Source organism: Temnothorax nylanderi, unplaced genomic scaffold (assembly GCF_030848795.1).
Source record: "Temnothorax nylanderi isolate EJ_2023f unplaced genomic scaffold, tnyl_v1.0 TNYL_tig0040_pilon, whole genome shotgun sequence".
Lineage (NCBI taxonomy): Eukaryota > Metazoa > Arthropoda > Insecta > Hymenoptera > Formicidae > Temnothorax > Temnothorax nylanderi.
In genome coordinates, this window is record NW_027249102.1 from 1,101,700 (window position 1) to 1,126,762 (window position 25,063).

Below are 25,063 nucleotides of genomic sequence, written 5' to 3' on the forward strand. Positions count from 1 at the left end.
CGTACACGACGATACAATGGTTAAGTGAAAAAGGAAAATAAAGAATGAAATAGTCGATTAAATGCGAGGAACTGGAAATTTAGTTTAAATTGAAAGACAGGGGAGGTAGATCGCTCATATAACTTTCTCGAAAGCAACTCGACCTGCAGCTCCGCGATTATATTCCGCAATTCCGCTCGCAGGAGTATAAGTTTCTGCGCAATTCTATGTTATTCGATTACGCGTGGTCAGAAGCGTAACTCTCCGAAATTAGAGAAACGAAAGGATCGGCTCCCGCGGGTCGAATCGCTGTTGATTATTTTTCATTTCTCAGATCCTGTATATATATATATATATATATATATATATATATATACATATATACATATATACATATATACATACATATATACATACATATATACATACATATATACATACATATATACATACATATATACATATATACATATATATATATGTATATATGTATATATATATATATATATATATATATATATACATATATACATATATGTATATATGTATATATACATATATACATATGTATATATGTATATATGTATATATGTATATATGTATATATGTATATATGTATGTATATATGTATGTATATATGTATGTATATATGTATGTATATATGTATGTATATATGTATATATGTATATATGTATATATGTATATATGTATACATATATATGTATATATGTATATATATACATATATACATATGTATATATGTATATATATATATATATACATATATATATATATATGTATATATATATATATATACATATATATATATATATATATGCGTGGAATCCGCTCCTTATTCCTCCCATTCTATTCCTCTCTTCGCGTTAACCCTTTTAAGGGTGCATATCACAAATTACAATATAATCTTTCTTCTACTTTCTATTCTTTCAATGATACTATCAAAAGTGCTTTCTTATCTGTTGGATAAACTAAATTTGTTCTTAATGCCTAATCCTTGTATTTTTCAAACCGGTGTACGATATAATCCTTTATGCGCGCACGATACTGTCTTATAGATAAAAAATTCGCTGATCACATCGAGAAATGTATATCTTCATGAATATAAATCGGTTTATTACCAATCCAATTTTCTACATTTAAAGATTAAAATTCCGACGTTAAACCTACAAAAACTATTAAGGTTTTTTTTTTCAATTACGTGTGCTACCAAGGAGCGCGTCTTCTGGCAAATTAGTTGAAAAGGTACGCTGGACGAAATGCTAATTTTTTTCGCCGGGCGAAAAAATTCCGCTCACGTATCGCGCCGTTAACGAATTGGAAACCACTAATTAAAGTCACCGGAAGTCTCGATCGCATTTGCGACGCTCTTTGCGCCGCTTTTTACGCGCTCTTTGTCGTTTTCGCTCTGCTCCCGGGGCTGGAAGTAAGCCAAGCGCGAATGTTATCGACAGATTTCGCGATGAGCTCGCGGCTCAAGTGCCAACACGCATACACCGACCCATCAAAAGTTCACTTTTGTGGCAATTTTAAAGGAAGCTTTCGAACGCAACAATGCACCAAATAACTATGTAATGCAAATTTCCAATTTTCGTAGCTTATTACTGAGAGTAGAGAATATTTAACAATATATAAGTCTTTGTAATTTTAGCAATTATTACATTTTTGTTACATATTATATGAATTTTTAATTTTCTATATGCTGTACCGTATACAGAAATTACAATTAGCATTATTATGCTTCAATATTACTGTAGCTAAAAAAATATATTAATTGCTCAAATGTCATAATTCTTTCTCTTTATATATTCCGATTATCGTACACGATAAAAATATTGTTTCTCGTCATTATAATTTATCTCTGTACGTAATTCATAAATTTTTAAATCTACGTGTCACGCATCGAGTGTCAGTCCAAAAGTCAGTAAAATTCGCTCAATAATTACATTACTAGTAGCGAAAAGATAATTGATTTTGCGGACGTCCATCGCAACGATGCCTCTTCGTTCCGCAATCAAATAAATTTTTATGCGAATGTATTTTATATTATCGTTTCGTGTAACGTCCAATGGCGCTTGTGAGTTATGCATAAGCGTTGATTGACAGCGCTTCGGGGAATTTTCGAGTAACGAGAAAATGAGTGTTTATCGTAATTAATAATTATAACGAAGACACGTTCTCAACGAACAGGGGAGAGACTAACGGATTGACGGGCCGCGACGTCGATCGCAGTGATGTGCAACGCGAGATATCCACCGTTCGAATGTCGGCGAAATTAATATGCCCGCCAACAGAGATAACGATTGGAAACTTTAACAAATTAATATTTATAATTTATGCGGACCTAAAAGCCGAGCGCGCTTTTAATCGTTCCTATTGTCTCGTTACAAACACCAAAAGTAATCATTAAAACAGACACATTAATTTGAACATGTTACTTCTAAATCATGAATCGCGGTGAATTATTTATCATAATATTTCTCTTGAAAATAGATATAAACTTTAGTATAAAAATGATAAATTTTACGAACATATCACGCGTCATTAAAAAGTTCGTCATTAAAAATTTTTAACTATTTATTTTTCATTTCTATAAAATTGATATCTTTAGCAGAATTAATATTTTCATGCATAAAAGGCATTATGAGTTTCATTTAGCTGAGCTCTTGATACAGTTTCTTATTGTTTTCAGCTCATTTAAAGTATTCTGCCTTGCATTTTGACGAGCAAAGCTCATATTCTTTTGTATTCTTTAAAAGGATAATTATAAAAGTAAAAAAAAAACTTTGCTGTCCTCTGAAGTAAGTAAGAAAAATTGATTTCCGAAGAAAGGTTAACTCGTTCATTCAGTTTTATTCATACTATTTTTTCTTCATCAGATCCATATCTCTATTTTAGTATTTTTTCATTTACATAGAAATTAAAATAGTAAGTTTTTCATATTTATCCAGTGATAATTAGCTTCCAATTCAATGAATAAAATATGTATACTGCTTAAGTAACAATACAATGCTACACAATTATTTTATACAAACATAAAATATATTATCCATTTTTTCAAACAAGAATTATCCATTATACGATTAATAGACACAGATAAAATTCGATTTGGGAACAACGGCTTTGTCTACGTATCGCAAAATAATTCGGACGCTTTGCCGCGTGTTCTTGTGTCATTACGAGATTGTACACGCTAGTAATTTGATGCCTTTTATGCGGTTTCCCCTTTGTTACCTCTACCGGACAATGTCATTACCTGCAAAAGAGTATGATTGATCAAAACGTAATAAACGAGATAGTACGTATCACTCGCGGGGACTAAAACTAACGAGGCGCGTTTTGTGTCGCGCGAAATCGGCGTTTGTTAGTATCTAATCCAATTTTGTTGATCCCAAATTTGTACAAATGACAAAATTACAGAGAATATTACGCAAAATTGCGTACTATATATTATACGTATAGAGTATAAATGCACGTATAAAATTTTTGAAAAGACCCACACAGCAAAATTAATCCCGGGATCGTCCTGAAATTGTCCAATTTCTATCCCGGCAGGATAAAACATCTTATGGCTGTCCATAGGAGATATAAGTAAGACCTTGTCCTTGAGTAGGAACTCAAGATCAATATAGGACGGTTTGAGGATATCCCGTCGTAACAGTGCATAGACGAGAAAAGGCCCACTATCTATAGGACATCCATACGAGATATAGGTAAGACATTACCTCATTCAAGATCAATATGGGATGGTTTAAGGATATCCCGTCGTAACAGTGCATAGACGAGAAAAGGCCCACTATCTATAGGACATCCATAGGAGATCTAAGTAAGACATTGTCCTACTCAAGGTTAATATGGGATGGTTTAAGGATATCCCGTCGTAACAGTGCATAGACGAGAAAAGGCCCACTATCTATAGGACATCCATACGAGATATAAGTAAGACATTATTCCACTGAAGATCAATATGGGATGGTTTGAGGATATCCCGTCATAACAATGCATAGACGAGCAAAGACCTACTATCTATAGGACATCCATACGAGATATAAGTAAGACATTATCCCACTGAAGATCAATATGGGATGGTTTGAGGATATCCCGTCATAACAGTGCATAGACGAGAAAAGGCCCACTATCTATAGGACATCCATAGGAGATATAAGTAAGACATTGTCCTACTCAACGTCAATATGGGATAATTTGAGGATATCCCGTCATAACAATGCATAGACGAGCAAAGGCCCACTATCTATAGCACATCTATAGGAGACCTAAGTAAGACATTGTCCTACTCAAGGTTAATATGGGATGATTTAAGGATATCCCGTCGTAACAGTGCATAGACGAGAAAAAGCCCACTATCTATAGGACATCCATAGGAGATATAAGTAAGACATTGTCCTACTCAACGTCAATATGGGATGGTTTGAGGATATCCCGTCATAACAATGCATAGACGAGCAAAGGCCCACTATCTATAGGACATCTATAGGAGACCTAAGTAAGACATTGTCCTACTCAAGGTTAATATGGGATGGTTTAAGGATATCCCGTTGTAACAGTGCACAGACGAGAAAAGGCCCACTATCTATATAGGACATCCATAGGAGATATAAGTAAGACATTGTCCTACTCAACGTCAATATGGGATGGTTTGAGGATATCCCGTCATAACAATGCATAGACGAGAAAAGGCCCACTATCTATAGGACATCCATAGGAGATATAAGTAAGACATTGTCCTACTCAACGTCAATATGGGATAATTTGAGGATATCCCGTCATAACAATGCATAGACGAGCAAAGGCCCACTATCTATAGGACATCTATAGGAGACCTAAGTAAGACATTGTCCTACTCAAGGTTAATATGGGATGGTTTAAGGATATCCCGTCGTAACAGTGCATAGACGAGAAAAAGCCCACTATCTATAGGACATCCATAGGAGATATAAGTAAGACATTGTCCTACTCAACGTCAATATGGGATGGTTTGAGGATATCCCGTCATAACAATGCATAGACGAGCAAAGGCCCACTATCTATAGGACATCTATAGGAGACCTAAGTAAGACATTGTCCTACTCAAGGTTAATATGGGATGGTTTAAGGATATCCCGTTGTAACAGTGCACAGACGAGAAAAGGCCCACTATCTATATAGGACATCCATAGGAGATATAAGTAAGACATTGTCCTACTCAACGTCAATATGGAATAATTTGAGGATATCCCGTCATAACAATGCATAGACGAGCAAAGGCCTACTATCTATAGGACATCTATAGGAGACCTAAGTAAGACATTGTCCTCCTCAAGGTTAATATGGGATGGTTTAAGGATATCCCGTCGTAACAGTGCATAGACGAGAAAAGGCCCACTATCTATAGGACATCCATACGAGATATAAGTAAGACATTATTCCACTGAAGATCAATATGGGATGGTTTGAGGATATCCCGTCATAACAATGCATAGACGAGCAAAGGCCCACTATCTATAGGACATCTATAGGAGACCTAAGTAAGACATTGTCCTACTCAAAGTTAATATGGGATGGTTTAAGGATATCCCGTCGTAACAGTGCATAAACGAGAAAAAGCCCACTATCTATAGGACATCTATAGGAGATATAAGTAAGACATTGTCCTACTCAACGTCAATATAGGATAATTTGAGGATATCCCGTCATAACAGTGCATAGACGAGCAAAGGGCACTATCTATAGGACATCTATAGGAGACCTAAGTAAGACATTGTCCTACTCAAGGTTAATATGGGATGGTTTAAGGATATCCCGTTGTAACAGTGCATAGACGAGGAAAGGCCCACTATCTATAGGACATCCATAGGAGATCTAAGTAAGACATTGTCCTACTCAAGGTTAATATGGGATGGTGTAAGGATATCCCGTCGTAACAGTGCATAGACGAGAAAAGGCCCACTATCTATAGGACATCCATACGAGATATAGGTAAGACATTACCTCATTCAAGATCAATATGGGATGGTTTAAGGATATCCCGTCGTAACAGTGCATAGACGAGAAAAGGCCCACTATCTATAGGACATCCATAGGAGATCTAAGTAAGACATTGTCCTACTCAAGGTTAATATGGGATGGTTTAAGGATATCCCGTCGTAACAGTGCATAGACAAGAAAAGGCCCACTATCTATAGGACATCCATACGAGATATAAGTAAGACATTATTCCACTGAAGATCAATATGGGATGGTTTGAGGATATCCCGTCATAACAATGCATAGACGAGCAAAGACCCACTATCTATAGGACATCCATACGAGATATAAGTAAGACATTATCCCACTGAAGATCAATATGGGATGGTTTGAGGATATCCCGTCATAACAGTGCATAAACAAGCAAAGGCCCACTATCTATAGAACATCTATAGGAGATATAAAGGTCTATCTAGACAAACTTGCATAGGTGCATAACCATATGCATAAAAAAACGGATTGGTCTATTTTCCTTATGCACATGCATATAGACCAATCAATTCTCTTATGCTTATGTTTATGGGCTTATGCAATTTTATTTTATGCTTCTTTAGCTAATAAAAGTTAAATGGTTTGAAGAGTACTTTATAATAATTATTTCAGAAAATTTAATAAAAAAATTTATTCCCCTACCACTTAATTTTTTTTATTTTCTAAAATAACTCTTATGAAGTCTTCAAACCATTTAATTTTTATTTAAAACATTTTTTCCTATCTGTTATACTTTCGACGATATTCGTCCCGAAAGAGAAAAACCTTTTTTTTTCAAAGGGGTGTTTCACCCCTTAAACCTGAATTATTGCCCATATAAAAAAATATGTGTCTCTTAGTTTTTTGTATTTAACAACATATTTCAGAAAGAATCAAATCGGTTCCGGACAGTTGTGACATGTCTCTTGTTAGGATTAATATAGAATGGTTTGAAGATATCCCGTCGTAACAATGCATAAACGAGCAAAGGGCTACTATCTATACGACATCTTTAGAAGATATTAAGTAAGACATTGTCCTACTTAAAATTAATATAGGATGGTTTAAGGATATTTCATCATCGTCGTTAACAGTGCATAGACGAGCAAAGAGTATCATCTATGAGACGTCCATAGTAGATGTAAGTAAGACATCGTCCTACTCAAGATTAATATAGGATGGTTTGAGGATATCACGTCATAACAATGTATAGACGACCGAATTAAGCACAGTCTCTATAGAGCATCTCAAGAAGGGAAAATAAAATATATAATTCAAGAAAATTTCATACGCTATTTCAGTACTTCAGTACTGAACTAGCTATAAGGGCTACCGCACACGCTCTTTCGTAAAATATTACGTTATGTTAAGTACTAATTTTAAACTTAGATACGCACATAATCTCAAACTTCAATCAACGCACAAAGGAAATCTTACGTAGGCTATGCAGCTTATGTTACGATTTTCCTTGTGCGTTGATTGAAAATGTTGTATGTAGTCCTAAAAAACATTCTACAATAGCTATCGTAAGAATCGAAAGTCATAAGAATAAGGCCTAAACAGAATGGCTGACTTACCATTTCAAGACATGTTTTACGGTTTAAGTCTTTGGCCGGTATTCATAGTCGGTTCTTATATTTAAGATCGTCTTAAGTACAATCTTAAGATGTCATTAACCAATCACAAAGCCGTATTAGCATCTTAAGACATTACTTAAGCCGGTCTTAAAATAAGAACCGACTATGAATACCGGCCTATGTCTTAAAATGAGGCTAGCATCTCATGGCATGTATTTCCCACGTAACGCGTAACTGCGTAACCAATCATGTTATATGTCATTTTTTTACGAGTAACGCTTCTGATTGTTTAAACGGTTACGTAATACGCGAGAAATACATCCCATGGTATGCTAGCCTGACGCACAATACTGCGTCGTCTGCAATGAGTATAACGTCGTAGTCGTAAGATCGTAAGCAAATCGATCGACCATAGTCAAGTTTTCTTATGTATTCTTGACTGTCGTTGGTCGATTTGCTTACGATCTTACGACCACGACCTTATACTACTCATTGTAGACGACGCATAAGGGCCAGTCTACAATGGGTGTTGTAAGTCGTAAATCGTAAGAATTGACCAATCACAATCCATTATTCTCCTTGCGGCCGAAGAATAGTGAACTGTGATTGGCCAATTCTTATGACTTACGACTTACAACATCCATTGTAGACCGGTCCTAACATGCATCAAAAAATAGAAAAAAGAAAGAATAATGGTTTGTATCATCTTCCTGTCTTTTTCTAACGTTATTATTTAGCAAAGATAATGATGATATAAAGCAACCCATACAGCATAATCTCTAAAACATATCTAACAGAGCCGTAGTAGCATCTTAAGACATTACTTAAGACAGTCTTGAAATAAGATCTGACTATAATTAACGGCCTGAGAGCGGTATTCATAGGCTGGTATTCATAGTCTGTTCTTATTTTAAGACCGTCTTAACCCTTAAACTACACACTACCTGTTTGAGACATAAAGTACACACTGGGTCATTTTGACCCAGCGCTACTTTGCGTAATTACCACAAACAGGGGATTGTTTCTTTTTGGCTGAAATTAAAAGAATGCATTCTTGCAACACTCAAAATGAGTGTGAGATTGTTTGTGAAGGGTTATTAATAAAGCTTTATGGTTCAGAAATTCAAAATATGGTATATAAACCAAAAAATTGCTATTTTTTACGAAATATTCAATAACTTTCTAAATTTTCAATATTTTTACGTGAAAATTTAACTGCATACTCTCTGGATTATATACTTTAAGGTAAAAATACGCGCGAAAGCCAGTAACATCTCAAAAAAGGTATTTATTTGGAAAACCGAAAGCAATATAAATCGGTAGCACATTCGCTTCAAGATTCGTTAATGAACGATTCGTTTTCGATGGGGCATGGAAAGCCCCAGGGCATGGAAACAATTCGAACTATAGTAAATAGACAAAACAATGTTAAAAAATATTAATTTTTTATTTAACGATTTTTTTTACGACATCTATGTATAATTCAGTGTTATTATTGATTAGCTGGTTACCCGGGCTTCGCCCGGGAGTCGTTTTTCTTGAAACGACTTTATTTGTGTTTCAAAAGAACCCTTTTTACCGATCATCGCCAAACAATATCCCCGAACAACAGTACAAACTTCTCCCCCCCCCCTCCGAAAAATTGAAGAAATTTGAAAAATCGGTTTCCAGGAGATCGGTAACAAAAATCTATACAGCCTATAACACTCCCCGGGAAATTCTACCCCTATTTTATATGGTTTGAATACAAATTCGATCCAATAGTTTTTAAGATTACCCCGAACAACAGTCCCCCCCCTCCCCCGAAAAATTGAAGAAATTTGAAAAATCGGTTTCCAAGAGATCGGTAGCGAAAAACTATACACCCTATAACACTCCCCGGGAAATTCTACCCCTATTTTATATGGTTTGAATACAAATTCGGTCCAATAATTTTTAAGATTACCCCGAACAACAGTACAAACTTTTCCCCTTTATATAATAGTAGAGATAACTAATTAAAAAAATTTCAGAGCATATTTAAACGTTTACTTACACTTTAATTGTTCGAAAGAAGCTCAAAAAGACTAAAAAAAAATCACAAAAAATCACCCCCAAAATGGGTAAACTACACACTGGGTCAAAATGACTCGTGATTTTTGGAACGTTGACGCGGACGGAAGCCAGACACAGCCGGACACCTGCTGACTAAAGGCTGATTTATAGAGGCCGTAACCGTTGATTTAAGCTGTAATCTTTAAGAAATTGACCAATCACAGTCGAATGTGAGAAGAATAATCGACTGTGAATGGTCAATTTCTTAAAGATTACGGCTTAAATCAACGGTTACGGCTATTATAAACCAACCGTTACAGCGACTGTACTGTCATTTAGAGAGAGGTTAAAACTACCAAGAGGTGACGCGACAGATCCCGATTTCAGCGTTTCAATGGTAGATAATGCAACACAATTTTTTTACTGGGTCAATTTACTGGGTGTAGTTTAAGGGTTAGTGCTGGGTCTACAATGCAAGTCGCACAGTTGTGAGTCGCAAGAATTGACCAATCACAGTCGAATTTGAGGAGAATAATCGACTGTGATTGGTCAATTCTTGCGACTCACGACTCTGCGACTTGCATTGTAGACCCAGCATAAGTAATGTCTTAAGATGCTAATACGGCTCTGTGATTGGTTTAGAACCATGTAAGACTTTACTTGAGATAATCTTAAATATAAGCACTGACTATGAATACGGGCCTAAAATCGGGTCATAAGACGTCTTAAAGACATCTTTTAGGCGTCTTTTAGGCATATTTCTAAAAAATGCCTAAAAGACGTTTTAAAGACGTCTTTAAAACGTCTTATTACCCGATTTTAGACATTGTGCTGTATGGCAAGCTTTCTCTGTTTAATTTTTAACATCTCTTGAGACAAACGCGCAGTCTATTATACGTTTATAGTTGCGATTATTTAGGCTTCAATCTTTTGGCGCCCAAGCATTGAAAGCGTCAGGCTGGTTTCCCATGTGGCGTAAGCGTAACTTGCGCCGACCAATCACATTATCTTATTTGTCCGTTGATATTCAAATGAGATAATATGATTGGTTAGCGTAGGTTACCTTTACGCAAGTTACGCCTTATGTGAAAGTACCTTTATTTTATCTTTATTCTACTAGCAATGAACAACAAAGATAAAATTATGCCTTTAGCACGTGAGTGTCCAAAGCGAACGCAACTCTAGCTTGTACATACATATTCTGTGGTGGAATATGCTGTAGATGGCATTGACTCAACTGCCGAGAGCACATGGACTCAGGCGCTTGTTGTAGGCTGCGTTCGGAAACGTCACCCAGGTACACACGGGTATACTCTCTTCTCCTTCTAACTCGCTGAGGTAGAACGAGAAGGGAGTACACTCGTGTGCACTCCGGTGACGTTTCCGAACGCAGCCGTAGTGTGGGTGCGGTAGTGCGCGGTAAATTCTGATGTTCGTTCGTTTGTTTTTATATGTCGGCTGTGACCTATAGACGTGTCTAGACGTTTCATCTGCACAGAAGATCGGTTCAGCCATATTATCAAGGAAGATAATTTAGTTATTACATGGTATTGAGGTAAGTCATTGTGATAACATAAATATGCATTTTTATCGTGGGTTTTCTTATTGGGCACGGTTACACCGGGGCATTTAGGCCGCGGCCCATACCTCAAATTCGATCTAAATTATTTAGGCTGCCTGTTTACAGCAGCTATAAACAGGCGGCCTAAATAATTGAGGTTGAATTTGAGGTATAGGCCGCGGCCTAAATTCAGAGTGTAAACATAGCCATTAAAATAGCCGAACAATTATCGATAATGGTCTGAAGTTTCTGTTAAACGCATACATTTAACTACAGTACATGTTACATATATTATAAAAAAATGCGCGTATATGCATTTTACGGAATGCAGCCTTTATCTTTCTCATATGGAAATATCTTTGTATTAGATGCACACAAAATCTCTTCTAAAAGCGTGAAAGTGTTGTATGGCATGTCCGTTTTTTATCTGATAGCAGGAGGTCGATTCTGTATCTTGGAACGAGGTGAAAATTACAACAGTGAGGAAATTCACTAGAGAATCTACAATTTTATTTGTCGAAATCTAGTAAATCTGTTCACTTTTGTAATTTTTACCTTGTTTCAAAATACAGAATCGACCTCCAGAGCCACACTGATTTTGTATTGGTCGTACAAAAATTAATTTTGTGATTAAATGCTTTGAAAACATTAATTTTTTTTACAATGTCAAATTTCAATTTAGTATAGTTCTGTTACATGACAAGAAATGAACAAATCACGCGGCATAAATCATTTTCACAATTTTAGATTGCGATTTTATACGAATGTATAAAAGATATGTCGTAACAAGATTTTTAATTATTCTCTAAACGCTATGAATGTTAAACATTTAGTTATCTTATTATTCTTTTACAGGAAATCTTGTCACGTGCCACATATAATTTGCGGAAATTGTGAAAAATATATTCACATCAGGATTGATCTGAATTGTTTTGCAATACATTTAATATAAGTACGTGGAAGATTTCTGCCGGCGTAACGCATAGCCACTGAATCAAGGTATGTATAATTTGTATAAAAATTTAATTTTAATTGTTTTAAGAATTGTGCCTTATTCTATACTAGCGAGACATTTTTATTCATGATTTTCCTAACAAAGTCAATTTTTCAAGAAATTGACGATGTTGGAATAATCACGAATAAAAATGTATCACCCCAGATAGCACAGAGAATCGAAAAAGATTCTTCTTCAATTCTTTTGTATGTCACCAATTCTGAATTCTTGTTTAGATGCAAAAAGAATTCTTCTTAGAAAAAGAATTCTTTTTGCATCTAAAAAAGAATTCAGAATTAGTGACATAAAAAAGAATTCTTTTTTGATTCTCTGCTATCTGGGACCAGTATAGAATATGGAATAATTCTGTTATGAGATTCGTACGAATCTCTCTTGTTATGAGTTTCGTACAAAATCTCAATCTAAAACTGTGAAAATAATTTATGCCGCGTGATTTGTACATTTCTTGTAACATAACAGAACTGAATTAAAATTTGACATTGCAAAAAAACAATGAATTTTTACAAAGGTTTTAATCACAAAAGCACGCATAAAAAATAATTAAGGTATTTTAATTTTATGTAAACAGTCTTTGTAAACAGTACGTATATACATGGAGATATTCGGAAAATGACGACATCTTATTGTCCCAAGAACTTCTTCGGGATGTTTTCTGGCTGATTTTTGGATATGTGCAATGACCAATATATATACATGTTCAAAAAATTGAATTGTTATAACCGAAAAAAAAGAGATAACTTACTTGATGTGGAATGTTTCATATATTAACAGGATTATTTTTGCTTTTATAAAAATAGATTAAAATCCTTGTAATTTCTATGAAATCTGTTTCTCATACAGTGTACACATCCAAAAGGCGTTCAGAAGACATCTCGAAGATACATGTGAGCTACAGGATATCTTCGGGATGTCTTCTGAACGCCTTTTGGATGTGTACACTGTATGAGAAACATTTCATTAAAATTGCTAGACTTTTAACCTATTTTTATAACAGCAAAAATAATTCTGTTAATATATGAAACATTCAACATTAAGTGAATTATCTCATTTTTTTCGGATTGTAACAATTACATTATTTGAACATGTCGCATATATATTGGCCATTGCACATATCCAAATAGCCAGAAAACATCCCGAAGATGTTTTTGTGACAATAAGATATCGTCGGCATTTTCCAAATATCTCCATGTATATACGTGCTGTCTACAAAGACTGTGTTTACATAAAATTAAAATATTTTAATTATTTTTTATGCGTGCTTTTTAAATAAAAATGTTTTTAATATCATTTATAAACTCTCTTTATGCCACATTCGAGTCAAATCTTAAATATTTTTAAATCATCTATAATTTTTTCTTCATATACGTACATCAAATTTATAAAAAAAATTGACGCAATAAAGATTTCATTCCTTTTCACTTACTCTTTGTACATGTATTGTATACACATGTACACACATTCATTTGGACACTTTTTCTAAGTATAATAACTGTAAATATTTTGAGCACTTTGGCATAAAAATCTCAAATTATTTTTTATAGAAACAATGCTTTATGAGAAAAAAATTATAAAAACATGAAAAGTAGATACTAATAAATAGTAAAAAGTATTAAAAAATTAAATGTTAAAAATGAAATGTTAAAAAATGTATTATATAATAATATTAAGTACTTTAAGATTTCTAACAACAATTTGAATCTTGTATAACGTAGGTTTTTTTTTATTTAAAGGTCTTCGCAAACATGAGAAAGGATTAAATTTTCATTGTGTCAATTTTTTTATAAATTGAGATATATATATATATATATATATCGGGATAAATTACAGATAAATATAAAAAATACTTATTAAAAGTATTTAAGGGTTATTTGACTCGAATATAATATAAGTATAGAGTTTAGAAACGATTAAACAAAATTTTTTTTAAAGCACATCCGCTATTAAGTTTTTTAAACTTATTTCGTCAGTAAAAGTTTGAAACCTACATATGTTAATAATAAATAAGTCAGGGAAAATTTTAAAGTATGGAAACATGTGAAAATACAGTGTCCCATGAGAAGTTGCTGAAACTAATCAGCTGTTATTTGAAAGTACATTCAGTTGTTGAAAAAACAAAAATTGCGTTGAAAAGATGAAGGTCTGCAGTTTTAATTGGTATAAATAAAAATTTAACAAAATGTGAGTATATTAGTTTATTTTATTGATGAAAAATATATTAATAATTAAATAATGATAAATATTTTCGAAATGCGTATCATTTGAAAATTTGTACAAAACTCAATTCTTTTACGAAAACTCATGAAAACTTTATCTAACATGTCATCTGTTATTGACGACTTTTTTAATAGCTGCTATTAAATCTGACACTTAGAAAATATTTATCATTAGCTTACTTGATTATTAATATATTTTTCATCATTAAAATAAACTAATATACACATGTTAAATTTTATTTAAGCCATTAAAAACTGCAGATTTTACTTTTTTCAACGCAATTTTTGTTTTTTCAACAACTTAATATATTTGCAAATGACAGCTAATTAGTTTCAACAATTTGCCATGTAACACCTTGTACGTGAACTATTATCGAGATAGAAAATTTTTGTAATAAATGCACAATTATTGCTTCTTTCTATTTACAATATTTCGCAATAATTGTCATTCGATTCTGTAAAATTTGATTCCCGATATTTTTTGTTGAAATAAAATTTAAAAATTATAAGTTTTAAATATTGAGAAAATTATGAAACAAAGTAATGTAAAAAGTAAAAAGTAAAAAGAATTTCTTAGTATTGACTTGAACAATAATTATACAATTTTATGCTGTGACGATTTGTATAATAATTACAAAATTAATATCTGAAATGTATTTAGTAATAATTGTGCGAAATGATTCTCACAAATATTACAATTATATAGAAATTTATTTTGGGCATTAATTTTTTAAAGATTGCTTTTTAAAGATTTAAAGATGCTACAATAACTACAATATACGTTACAATAATTAAATTTAGAATTTTTAATTTTTAAATTTAGCTGTAGACTTATTACGCAATATACATTATACATTATATTTTAATTTTGTTTCTATTAAAATGAAGCTAAAATTTTTTTGCATGCGTTCCTATCTGGGTAATTTTCTTAATGTATTGTACTTCACTTTTGAATGATGCATTTTGTTCTTACTCTTAGTAAGTTTCTCAAAAATTGGAACAACAAAATATTTTTATATAATAGGTAACAAAAATAGCAAATTATTTTAGTAGGTTTAATTTTTTATTTTTACTTTCATATTGACTATATTTATAATGACTAGATAGCTTAAGATTAAACTATTTAGATGTTCATAGCGTTTAAATGGCTGAAGCAAAAATTATTTTTTCAAAAAATAAGCAAAAAGTAAATAATTTTTATATAAGGTTTAATATTTTAATTATTTATTTTAAACAGCTTAATATATCAGTAAAAAGTAATTATTCTTCTACAGATGGAATCGCGTAAACGAAAACATAGCTTTGACATTAGTAATCGACAACGACGTCGACGAATCGTTGAAATTGTTAAACGGTGGAAACAGCAACCTGAATTCACTAATTCATCAATTGATGTACTCTCTACGGAAAATTTGATTCCCGATTTGTCACCTGATCCACAAAACAGTGAAATAGAAAATTCAAATAATTTGCTTAATATTTCAATTTCGTCGGACGAAAGCTGTATTTCTGTAGCTAAATCTGTTGAAATGGACATTCATCCAAATAGCGATGAAAATATAAATCAAAATGAAAATATTGATCGAAACATAAGCTCCTTTGCTGAAGTGGTAGATGACGCAGACAGTTCTCAAACTGTCGATAGACAGACAGATAGTTCTCAAAGCATGGATTACATTAAGACAAAACTGGCAGAATGGGCTGTTGCTGAAAAAATTTCGCATAACAGCTTGAAAAAATTGCTTGCCGTATTAAAATTAGTCCCAAACCTATCCACAGTATTACCGTGTGATCCTCGTACCTTACTGCAGACTGCAAAACAGACAGATATTTGGGAAGTCTTTCCTGGAGAGTACCACCATTTCGGGCTTGCTTCAAGTATTCGTGATTTTTGCAATAGAATTGGAAATTTAAGTATTGACGAAATAGCTATTGCTATAAATATTGATGGAGTTCCCTTATTTAATTCTTCTACGGCAGCGCTTTGGCCCATTCTGGGAAATGTTATACCTTACAAAGAAGTTTTTATGATCGGAGTATATTATGGACACCAAAAACCTCAAGATGCTAATATTTATTTAGACCAATTTGTCCGAGAGGCTATTGAGTTGTGCGAAAATGGCATTATTATTGGGGAAAAACTGTACAAATTTTCGATTCGATATATCATTTGTGATGCTCCTGCAAAATCGTTTATTTTGTGCGTAAAAGGTTTTTCCGGATTTAATAGCTGCACGAAATGTGTAACAAAAGGAAAATCCAAAAAAAATCGGAGGTGTTTTCCCAAATTGAATGCCAAAAGACGAACGGATCAAGATTTTTTGGAATATTGCGATAAGAAGTACCATGAAAAGAGAACGATTCTCGATTCTATACCAAGACTAGGATTGGTAACTAATGTAACTTTAGATTATATGCACCTAGTATTGTTGGGCGTTGTTAAAAAAATGATAACATTATGGATTCATGGTGAAAACACACATAGACTGGGCCAGCTACAAATTCTTAAAATTTCGAAACGGCTTGAAAGTGATATGAAACCATTTATTTCCAAAGAGTTCGGTCGAAAACCTCAAACCTTGAAGTTTTTGAAGTTGTGGAAAGCTACGGAATTTCGACAATTTCTTCTTTATACAGGGCCAATTGTTCTAAGAAAGATTTTACCAAAAGCGATATATGACCATTTCATAACACTCCACGTTTTGATAAGAATATTATGCGATGTGGAACGGCATCAGAATAAATTGAACTACGCAGAGAATCTTGCGAAACATTTTATCAAGTCATTTGCTACAATATATGGCGTTCATCATATAACTCACAATGTTCATGGCATTATCCATCTAGTAGAAGATGCAAAGTTACATGGATCTATAGAAAAGTTTAGTGCATTTAAATTCGAGAATTTCATGCAGACACTAAAAAATCTGATACGTAAACCAGAGAAACCACTGCAGCAAATAGCCCGGCGCTATGGAGAAATTGAAACTATGAGAACTGCATGTTCAAATTACAATGAAAGCACGAACGATGATTTAGTTGCAACCTCTCTTCATGACAAAGGTCCTTTACCTGAGAATTGCTGTAATCCACAATATAAAGTTATAAAATCATCGAATTTTACCATCAAAACAATTGGAAAGGCTGATAATTGCTGTATTCTGAAAAATGGTGACATATTTGAGATTCAAAATATAGCCACCTGTCGTGAAACTCGAGAATTAATGATAATAGGCCGACAGCTCACTTTTAAGGAAGATTTTTTCACAGTTCCGTGCCCATCATCATTGCTGGACATATATAAAGTTAAATATTCATGCAGCAAAAAATTATCCTTACGACCACTCAGTGATATTGTCAACAAATGTGTAAAACTCCCATACAAATCAGGATTTGTTGTTTTCCCATTTCTACATACTGATAATTAAGAATTTAAGGCTCCTGGCCCCTGTTACCTCAGCCAATTTGTTACCTCACTCGGGCGCAACGGTTCTTCGCACGCGACACGGAATTGTATACGAACGTCCGAACTGTAGTAATCACACTGTCACATTTTGAATGTAAAATTGACATCCATACTTAATTGGGAATAAATATTTTAAACTCTAACGGTAAGATATAAATGCACTCATGCACACATATGAGTAGCAACTTCACAAATCCTAGTGGCACAATTCTTTATATGTAGATAGTGTCTAAGAAGACATTAATGTTTTATAAAATAAAGGAAGTAACGTTAGCTGTACACGTCAATTTAAGCAATGTATTTTGAATAACAATAACATCTCCGTCCGGACAAGTTCGCGACGACTACACGACCGAATATGCTGTCAACGTTAATAATTCTCAACGAACAAATTGTAAGCGCTTAATTTTTAGAATTTTGATTATACATATACATTTCGTAATTCGTTTATTCGTCAGGTTTTCTAGATATGACGTAGCAGGCATTATATATGCTTAATTGATGTAACAATTTGTACACGCTTGAAAAGGACCTAAAACCAAGGTCGAAACGTAGCGTTCAATCGAATAAAATTGGCCAGTTGGATCGAATTAAATATACCCTAGCTGAATTCTTTCACTTACTGACGATAGAATCTTCACAGTTGCTGTTTTTAACAATAAGATTATTTTCTGTGCTTAACTAAGGTAGGAGAACTGAGCAATCATTTTATTCTGATATATAAATGCACTTTGTGCAAAATGCAATTTTCTATATTGATCGCTGTGCCCAGCGCAGAATGCATTTTTAGACTAATTACTGCGCCCAGCGCAGAATACATTTTTAGAATGATCACTGCGCCCAGCGCAGAATGCATTTTTAGACTGATCACTGTGCCCAGCATATAATGCATTTTCAACTTAATTTATTCCCCATTATTTTACTTAAATTTTCATATTTTTTCCATTATTTGTACATTTATTACTTTGTCTTCCTTTTCTTTCAGTTTGTATTTCTTTCGTTTAATTCTATATTCACGATCACGAATTCCTATGTTTCTTTCCTGTCTTGGATCAAGTAAGTCCGGCAGTCTTCATAAAATTGTACCAATTTATTAATTATATTTTCTATCCAAAAGAATCACGTTCAATCTTTTCCATTTTTAACCTTAATAGCGTGGTAGTGTGAAAATGCTGTCGTTGCATAATATGTAATTGTCTCTGTATTTGAAAATAATATACGTGACTGCGTTTCATTTCTTTTTCTTTTCCGTTCTTATGTAATGATCGTAGAATCGAAACATTTGTTTCTATCGCATCTTCTGGTGTTAAAAACCGTGCTGCGTAAGGACACTTTCTTTCTACAATTTTGTCATCTATTAATCCATCTGGCGAAGCGCCTAAATAAGGTATTTCAGAATCTATAAATAATCCGTAACGCTTAATCAGTTCATTTTTAATGCTTTTGCGTGCAAAGTTCTCGTATTATATACGCGCATTTATCGATAACACTTTAGAATACAGGCCTCTAGTCAAACCTGTTTGTCAATTTTATGTGTAATAATATATTCTTCATATGTTACTTTATTCAAATTTATTTTTATTTGCAAATGACACGAATGAAAAAATTCAACGTGTCATTTTTAGATATAAATTTAATATGGCTGCAATGAGGGTTCAAGAGTTTAATATGACTATTCCAAATTTGTCAAATTTTTAGCTCCCATCAAGATGGCATCTAATCGATATACAGTCATTGAATTTGATGATGGCGTCACGCTTGCCGCAGAAAAGTGGTTGACACCTAGAAAAACTCAATGTTATTGGCCTCCATATAACAGTAAATCACGAACGTTGAAAGCTGTTGAGACTCAAGAAGACGTGTCCGAAAATTGGAGTTTATATAAAATTAAAAAAATATTTGCTTCGACAAGTATGTTTAACCAAATTTTCATATTTTTCATAACTGTATACTAAGGTATTTGCAAAAAAGATTCTACAAGATTCATAAATATTAATCTTAATTATCGTAAATTATTCTTTTTCTTAGAAACTTTTAAACGAGGAAAAGAGAAATGTTCGGAAGCTTTAACTATGTCTGATATTAATACTGATTCAGAAAGAGAAAAAGTTAAATCGACTAAAAAATCATCTATTGGACCTTTTCCGATTATTGACTTCAACAATGCAGCAGGCTCCAGCCATAATGAAGATGGTAAAGCCGAAAAATCCGATCTAAATACAGTATCGAATAAATACGGTATCCGAACAAATCATTGTAAGACAATACCTACTACAAAAAGTAAAGATTTTCCTGGAAGCGAACAAAGTGTTGATACAGATGGTCAGTACTAACCGGACAATCAACTTTGATGCATAATTGTAATAGGCGAGTTTGTTAAAAAAATAATAAATCTTCGTAATCATATATATTTTTATTGTTTTCATAGATGTAAATGCAATCCTACGAGCGATAGCTGACCTCAATATAAAAATAGACGGATTAATCAATGATGTTCGTGATATTAAAAAGTACATAACAGCAAAAACGACAAATGAAGAAATAGAAAGAACAGAAAGTCAAATTTTGAAAGTCTATCCCTTATTAACAGAGGTTGATCTAATAAAAGAAGAAAAACGTCTATCATCTGACGTACATTACAAAAACAATTTAGTAAGTATATATAATATTTGTGTTGTATATATTTTATAATGAAAATTTTGTTTATACTAAGTACAAGAAAGAATATTGTATATTTAATCAAGCTACATGTAAATTATAAAAACAAAAGTGACTACATAATCTTCAAATTGAAAATCCTATATTCGCGTTGGAAAGAACTTTTTTACAAAAGGATGAGAGCTTACAAAGTCAATTTGATTTATCAATACAATTTTAATCTTATGACAAATTGAAAATTAAACAATTTTATTTTTATGATTCTTCGATGACTTGACCTCATCTTGATAACTTTCTGATTTTCAAAATTCTCGCGTTAACTGTGCACCTCGTAAATTTTTGAATACTTTTACAGATAAAGGATTTGGGTATTTTTGTACTAAACGACGTAAAAAGTACCGTGTCCAAACTAATGTCGGAAATCATGAGCAACGCATTAGCTTCTAATTATAGCTTTCACGGAGCCCATAAAAAAAAAGCATTTCAGAAATTGAAACTTTATGAAGTTATATCAAGTAAGCCAAATCATATCAAAATAAGTATAACAAATTCAAAATGCCGTCTCATGGGCATTGGAAAACGGAATCGAAAAGGTGGAATGATAGGACTTAATTAAAATCATGTAAATTTATTGCATTTTAATTTTTAATATACAGGTTTCTAATGGAGTGATTTTTACAGAAACGAAATGATATTGTAACCTTATTTTTTTTTCAATTATATTTTTCTTCATTTTACTTAATTGACATACAATTTCTTTATTAGATTCTTCATTTTTAATGTTTTTCTACAATGATCATCATATTTATTCACGTTAAACAGGTAAAATATATCAAATTGGAAGAAAAATAAGATTAGAATCATATTTCGTTTCCATAAAAATGACTCCATTAGGAACTCAACAATAAAAAGTCAGAATCGCAATAAGTTTATGTGATTATGATTTTGATTATGATTGATATGATTGGTTAATCTCTATTATTGCACCTTTCCTATTCCGTTTTCCAATGCGACTTTTTCGAAGTAGTGACTTTTAGTGTCTTCAGTTCGTTTTTGACGCAACATGACTAGGAAAATTGCTATGATCAAAAATGTTATGTCAGAAATTAAAGGACATAAATAAATCATTACCGTAGTAACAGTACATTGAATTGTTTCTTTGCATTCGAATTTTTAAGCTCGCCTGAAAATTAGTTCGACTATTTAGTAATTACGTGAGTTAGACTATTTAGTGACTAAACTTTATAACTGTTTATCTCAATTTCTTGATCTATAACGACATATTTGAAGTAGCAATTATATAAATTATGAATTAAATTAATTTTTATTTATTTAATTACATTAATGAATTCAATTTATTTAATTTTATATAGGTGTCGTCCGTTGCCGATTTACGAAACCTCTTGTTGTTAATAAGGATATAAGTGATCCTATTAAATCATGGCTGCGCCATGCCCCTGCGCGCTTGTCACGAGAACAAAAGTGAGTTTTATTCAACATATGTTTACAGCATATAGTTTACTATGCAGGGTGTTTCAAAGCACACGGACCAACGCTTATGAGGAGATAGAAGGGATCGAGATAAACAAAAATGTCCTCTACCATTTTGCGAAATTCGTAAAAATTATCGAGTTATTTGTTAAAAATCGGAAGAATAGATAGATAGCGCGATGCGCGAGACATGGGTGGGGGTTCTCTGTCCGTGTTGCCATTGTCGCTCTCACATCTCGCGCACCGTGCTGTCTATCGCATCTTCCGATTTTTAACAATTAACAATTCCATAATTATTACGATTTTCGTAAAATAGTAAAGGACATTTCTGTTTATATATCTCCATCCTTTTTATCTCCTCACGAGCGTTGGTCCGAGTGCTTTCGGACACCCAATATAAATAAATTTTATGTATTATTCCTGTAGAGCAATCCATTTAATTTTGCGAAACATAAAATAATTTCGTAATTTACTACCCTTTATTCCATTAAGTAATTTCGGCAAAAAACTAAACAAATATACTTTATAATATAAAGTAAACTAAGATATAATGGAAAAGATAATCATAGGCTGTAATTTTTCTAATTATCGCTAAATGTTCTTTTAGTCATTCTAAAAAATGATCGAAATTTACAGTAGTTTAATTATATTACATATATTTTTTGAAATAATGATATCGTGAATGTTGTACCATGTTTTTACTTTTGACTATTTGCAAAGTTTTTCATATGTCTATTAAAAATTGTTATAATATTGAATAAATTACAGTTAAGCTGTCGTAATTAACGTTAAAGATGTAATGAAAGTAATGATAAATTATAATTTGACCTATAATTTTTATTTCCATTACATATAATTTTTATTTTTATTATTTTACACATATGCAAACACATAAACACACGCACGCACGCACACACACACACACACACACACACACACACACACACACACACACACACACACACACACACACACAACTCGCATATTTTTAACATAAAATATGTATAGCTAATTGTGTCATATGTTATGGTTACTTTTTTCTGTAAAAGTCATAAGAGATAGTCAATACTTATGTTTTAAAATTTCTATTAAATATTTTTTCTTTAATTTCGGTATTACGTATTTTAAGCTTCAGTGAAATAATATTGTCAAACACTAAGAGATAACAAAAATAAAATATGTTTTGTGAATTTTAAAAATTTAAAAAGCAATGGCCATCTTATATAAGTTGACCTTATGTAAAAGGTCTCAAATAAAATAAATCATTATCATACTAAGCTAAAAAAATTAGTGAGTTAAAAAAATTGTAGAGAAAATATTAATTTACGTTGATAAAATGTTTTTCAGGAAAGCAATTATGGTGCACGATTCAGAACGCGTGGTCAATAATGATGAAGTTGTCGATGATGAAGTTGTCGATGAGATGACTGGAATACAACCAGTTAACAATACTGTAGCTAATAACACAAGTAAGAGCAGTAACGGTGAAGTTGATGAAAACGTGACAAATAACGATTTTTAATTCTTTTTATATATTATGTATTAATGATAAAAATCTAGTTTTTACGCGAAAAATTTCCTAATATATTAATTATATATTATGTGACTATGCCTATGTAGAAGATATGTATTTGCAATATACACAATAATGTACTTTCCAATAAATATATTCGTATTTTAATTAATTATCAGATCCAATACCTGTAGGAGAATCTTGTAAGGACCTTTTTAAGCTGTCCCATTGCAGTAAAAAAGCGGATATTTACGATCCTACGGACATACTTGGCCCAAGATTTTCATAAGACATCGAAAGAACATTAAACTATACGTCCATAGTACATCCTTGGGACGTCTTGCCAATTATCTCGCGATCGTAATAAGATCGTCTCATGGGATGCTCATGGGATCGAAAATGTCCGCATGGTTTTACCGCAATGGGACGATCTTGTCGACGTCTTAAAAAGGTTCTTACGATGGCCCAAGATTTTCATAAGACATCGAAAGAACATTAAACTATACGTCCATAGTACATCCTTGGGACGTCTTGCCAATTATCCCGCGATCGTAATAAGATCGTCTCATGGGATGCTTATAGGATCGAAAATGTCCGCATGGTTTTACCGCAATGGGACGATCTTGTCGACGTCTTAAAAAGGTTCTTACGATGGCCCAAAATTTTCATAAGACATCGAAAGAACATTAAACTATACGTCCATAGTACATCCTTGGGACGTCTTGTCAATTATCTCGCGATCGTAATAAGATCGTCTCATGGGATGCTCATAGGATCGAAAATGTCCGCATGGTTTTACCGCAATGGGACGATCTTGTCGACGTCTTAAAACGGTTCTTACGATGGCCCAAGATTTTCATAAGACATCGAAAGAACATTAAACTATACGTCCATAGTACATCCTTGGGACGTCTTGCCAATTATCCCGCGATCGTAATAAGATTGTCTCATGGGATGCTCATAGGATCGAAAATGTCCGCATGGTTTTACCGCAATGGGACGATCTTGTCGACGTCTTAAAAAGGTTCTTACGATGGCCCAAGATTTTCATAAGACATCGAAAGGACATTAAACTATACGTCTATAGTACGTCCTTGGGACATCGTAAGAATCTTTTTAAGACGTCAACAAGATTGTCCCAGGGATGTAACGCCCTGCGGACATTTTTTATCCTATGAGTATCCCATAAGACGATCTTATTACCATCGCGGGATAATTGGCATGATGTCCCAAGGATGTATTATGGACGTAAAATTGTTGTCTGGGTATGGGGTGAGTAATTGCAGTTATTCTTATGTGTTTTGCGGATGACGTGTATTTAACTCCAATGTATATGTTATGCAATTCTTCCAACATTTATTACAACTGTTGGCAAATCAAAAAGGTAATCAATCCTGTTTACAAAAGAAGATAGCTGAGATATAGTAATAGATTGAGATCTCAAGATATGTTTTCTAATTTTCAGAAAAAGACGATAAAAGAATAAAAATAGGATGATAAAAGAACGATATAAGAATAAAAGTATCTTTTGAAAGATGGAGTTT

At 32.9% G+C, this 25,063-nt stretch overlaps 1 protein-coding gene across 5 annotated transcripts; it reads left to right on the plus strand.

Moving 5' to 3' along the window:
- The first annotated feature begins 10,930 nt into the window (after positions 1–10,930).
- On the plus strand, positions 10,931–23,691 carry LOC139771485 (uncharacterized). Of its 5 annotated transcripts, none has more exons than XM_071704299.1 (9): positions 10,931–11,157; positions 12,019–12,162; positions 15,666–19,244; positions 19,556–19,768; positions 19,886–20,179; positions 20,286–20,509; positions 20,871–21,030; positions 21,889–21,997; positions 23,354–23,691. In XM_071704299.1, the coding sequence occupies exons 4-9, from the start codon at positions 19,567–19,569 to the stop codon at positions 23,526–23,528; spliced, it is 1,164 nt and encodes a 387-aa protein (XP_071560400.1). In that variant the 5' UTR covers positions 10,931–11,157; positions 12,019–12,162; positions 15,666–19,244; positions 19,556–19,566; the 3' UTR covers positions 23,529–23,691. The 5 variants fall into 5 exon arrangements, with proteins under 5 accessions (XP_071560400.1, XP_071560403.1, XP_071560399.1 ...); XM_071704302.1 differs by having other exon boundaries at positions 19,129–19,244; XM_071704298.1 differs by having other exon boundaries at positions 15,666–19,768.
- The last annotated feature ends 1,372 nt before the right edge of the window (positions 23,692–25,063 follow it).

Coding starts and splice junctions, on each gene's coding strand:
- LOC139771485 (XM_071704298.1), top strand. CDS start 19,567: ATGGCATCTAATCGATATACAGTCATTGAATTTGATGATGGCGTCACG. Junction 20,180..20,285: donor ACAAAGTGTTGATACAGATG/GTCAGTACTAAC, acceptor TTGTTTTCATAG/ATGTAAATGCAATCCTACGA. Junction 21,998..23,353: donor CGCTTGTCACGAGAACAAAA/GTGAGTTTTATT, acceptor AATGTTTTTCAG/GAAAGCAATTATGGTGCACG.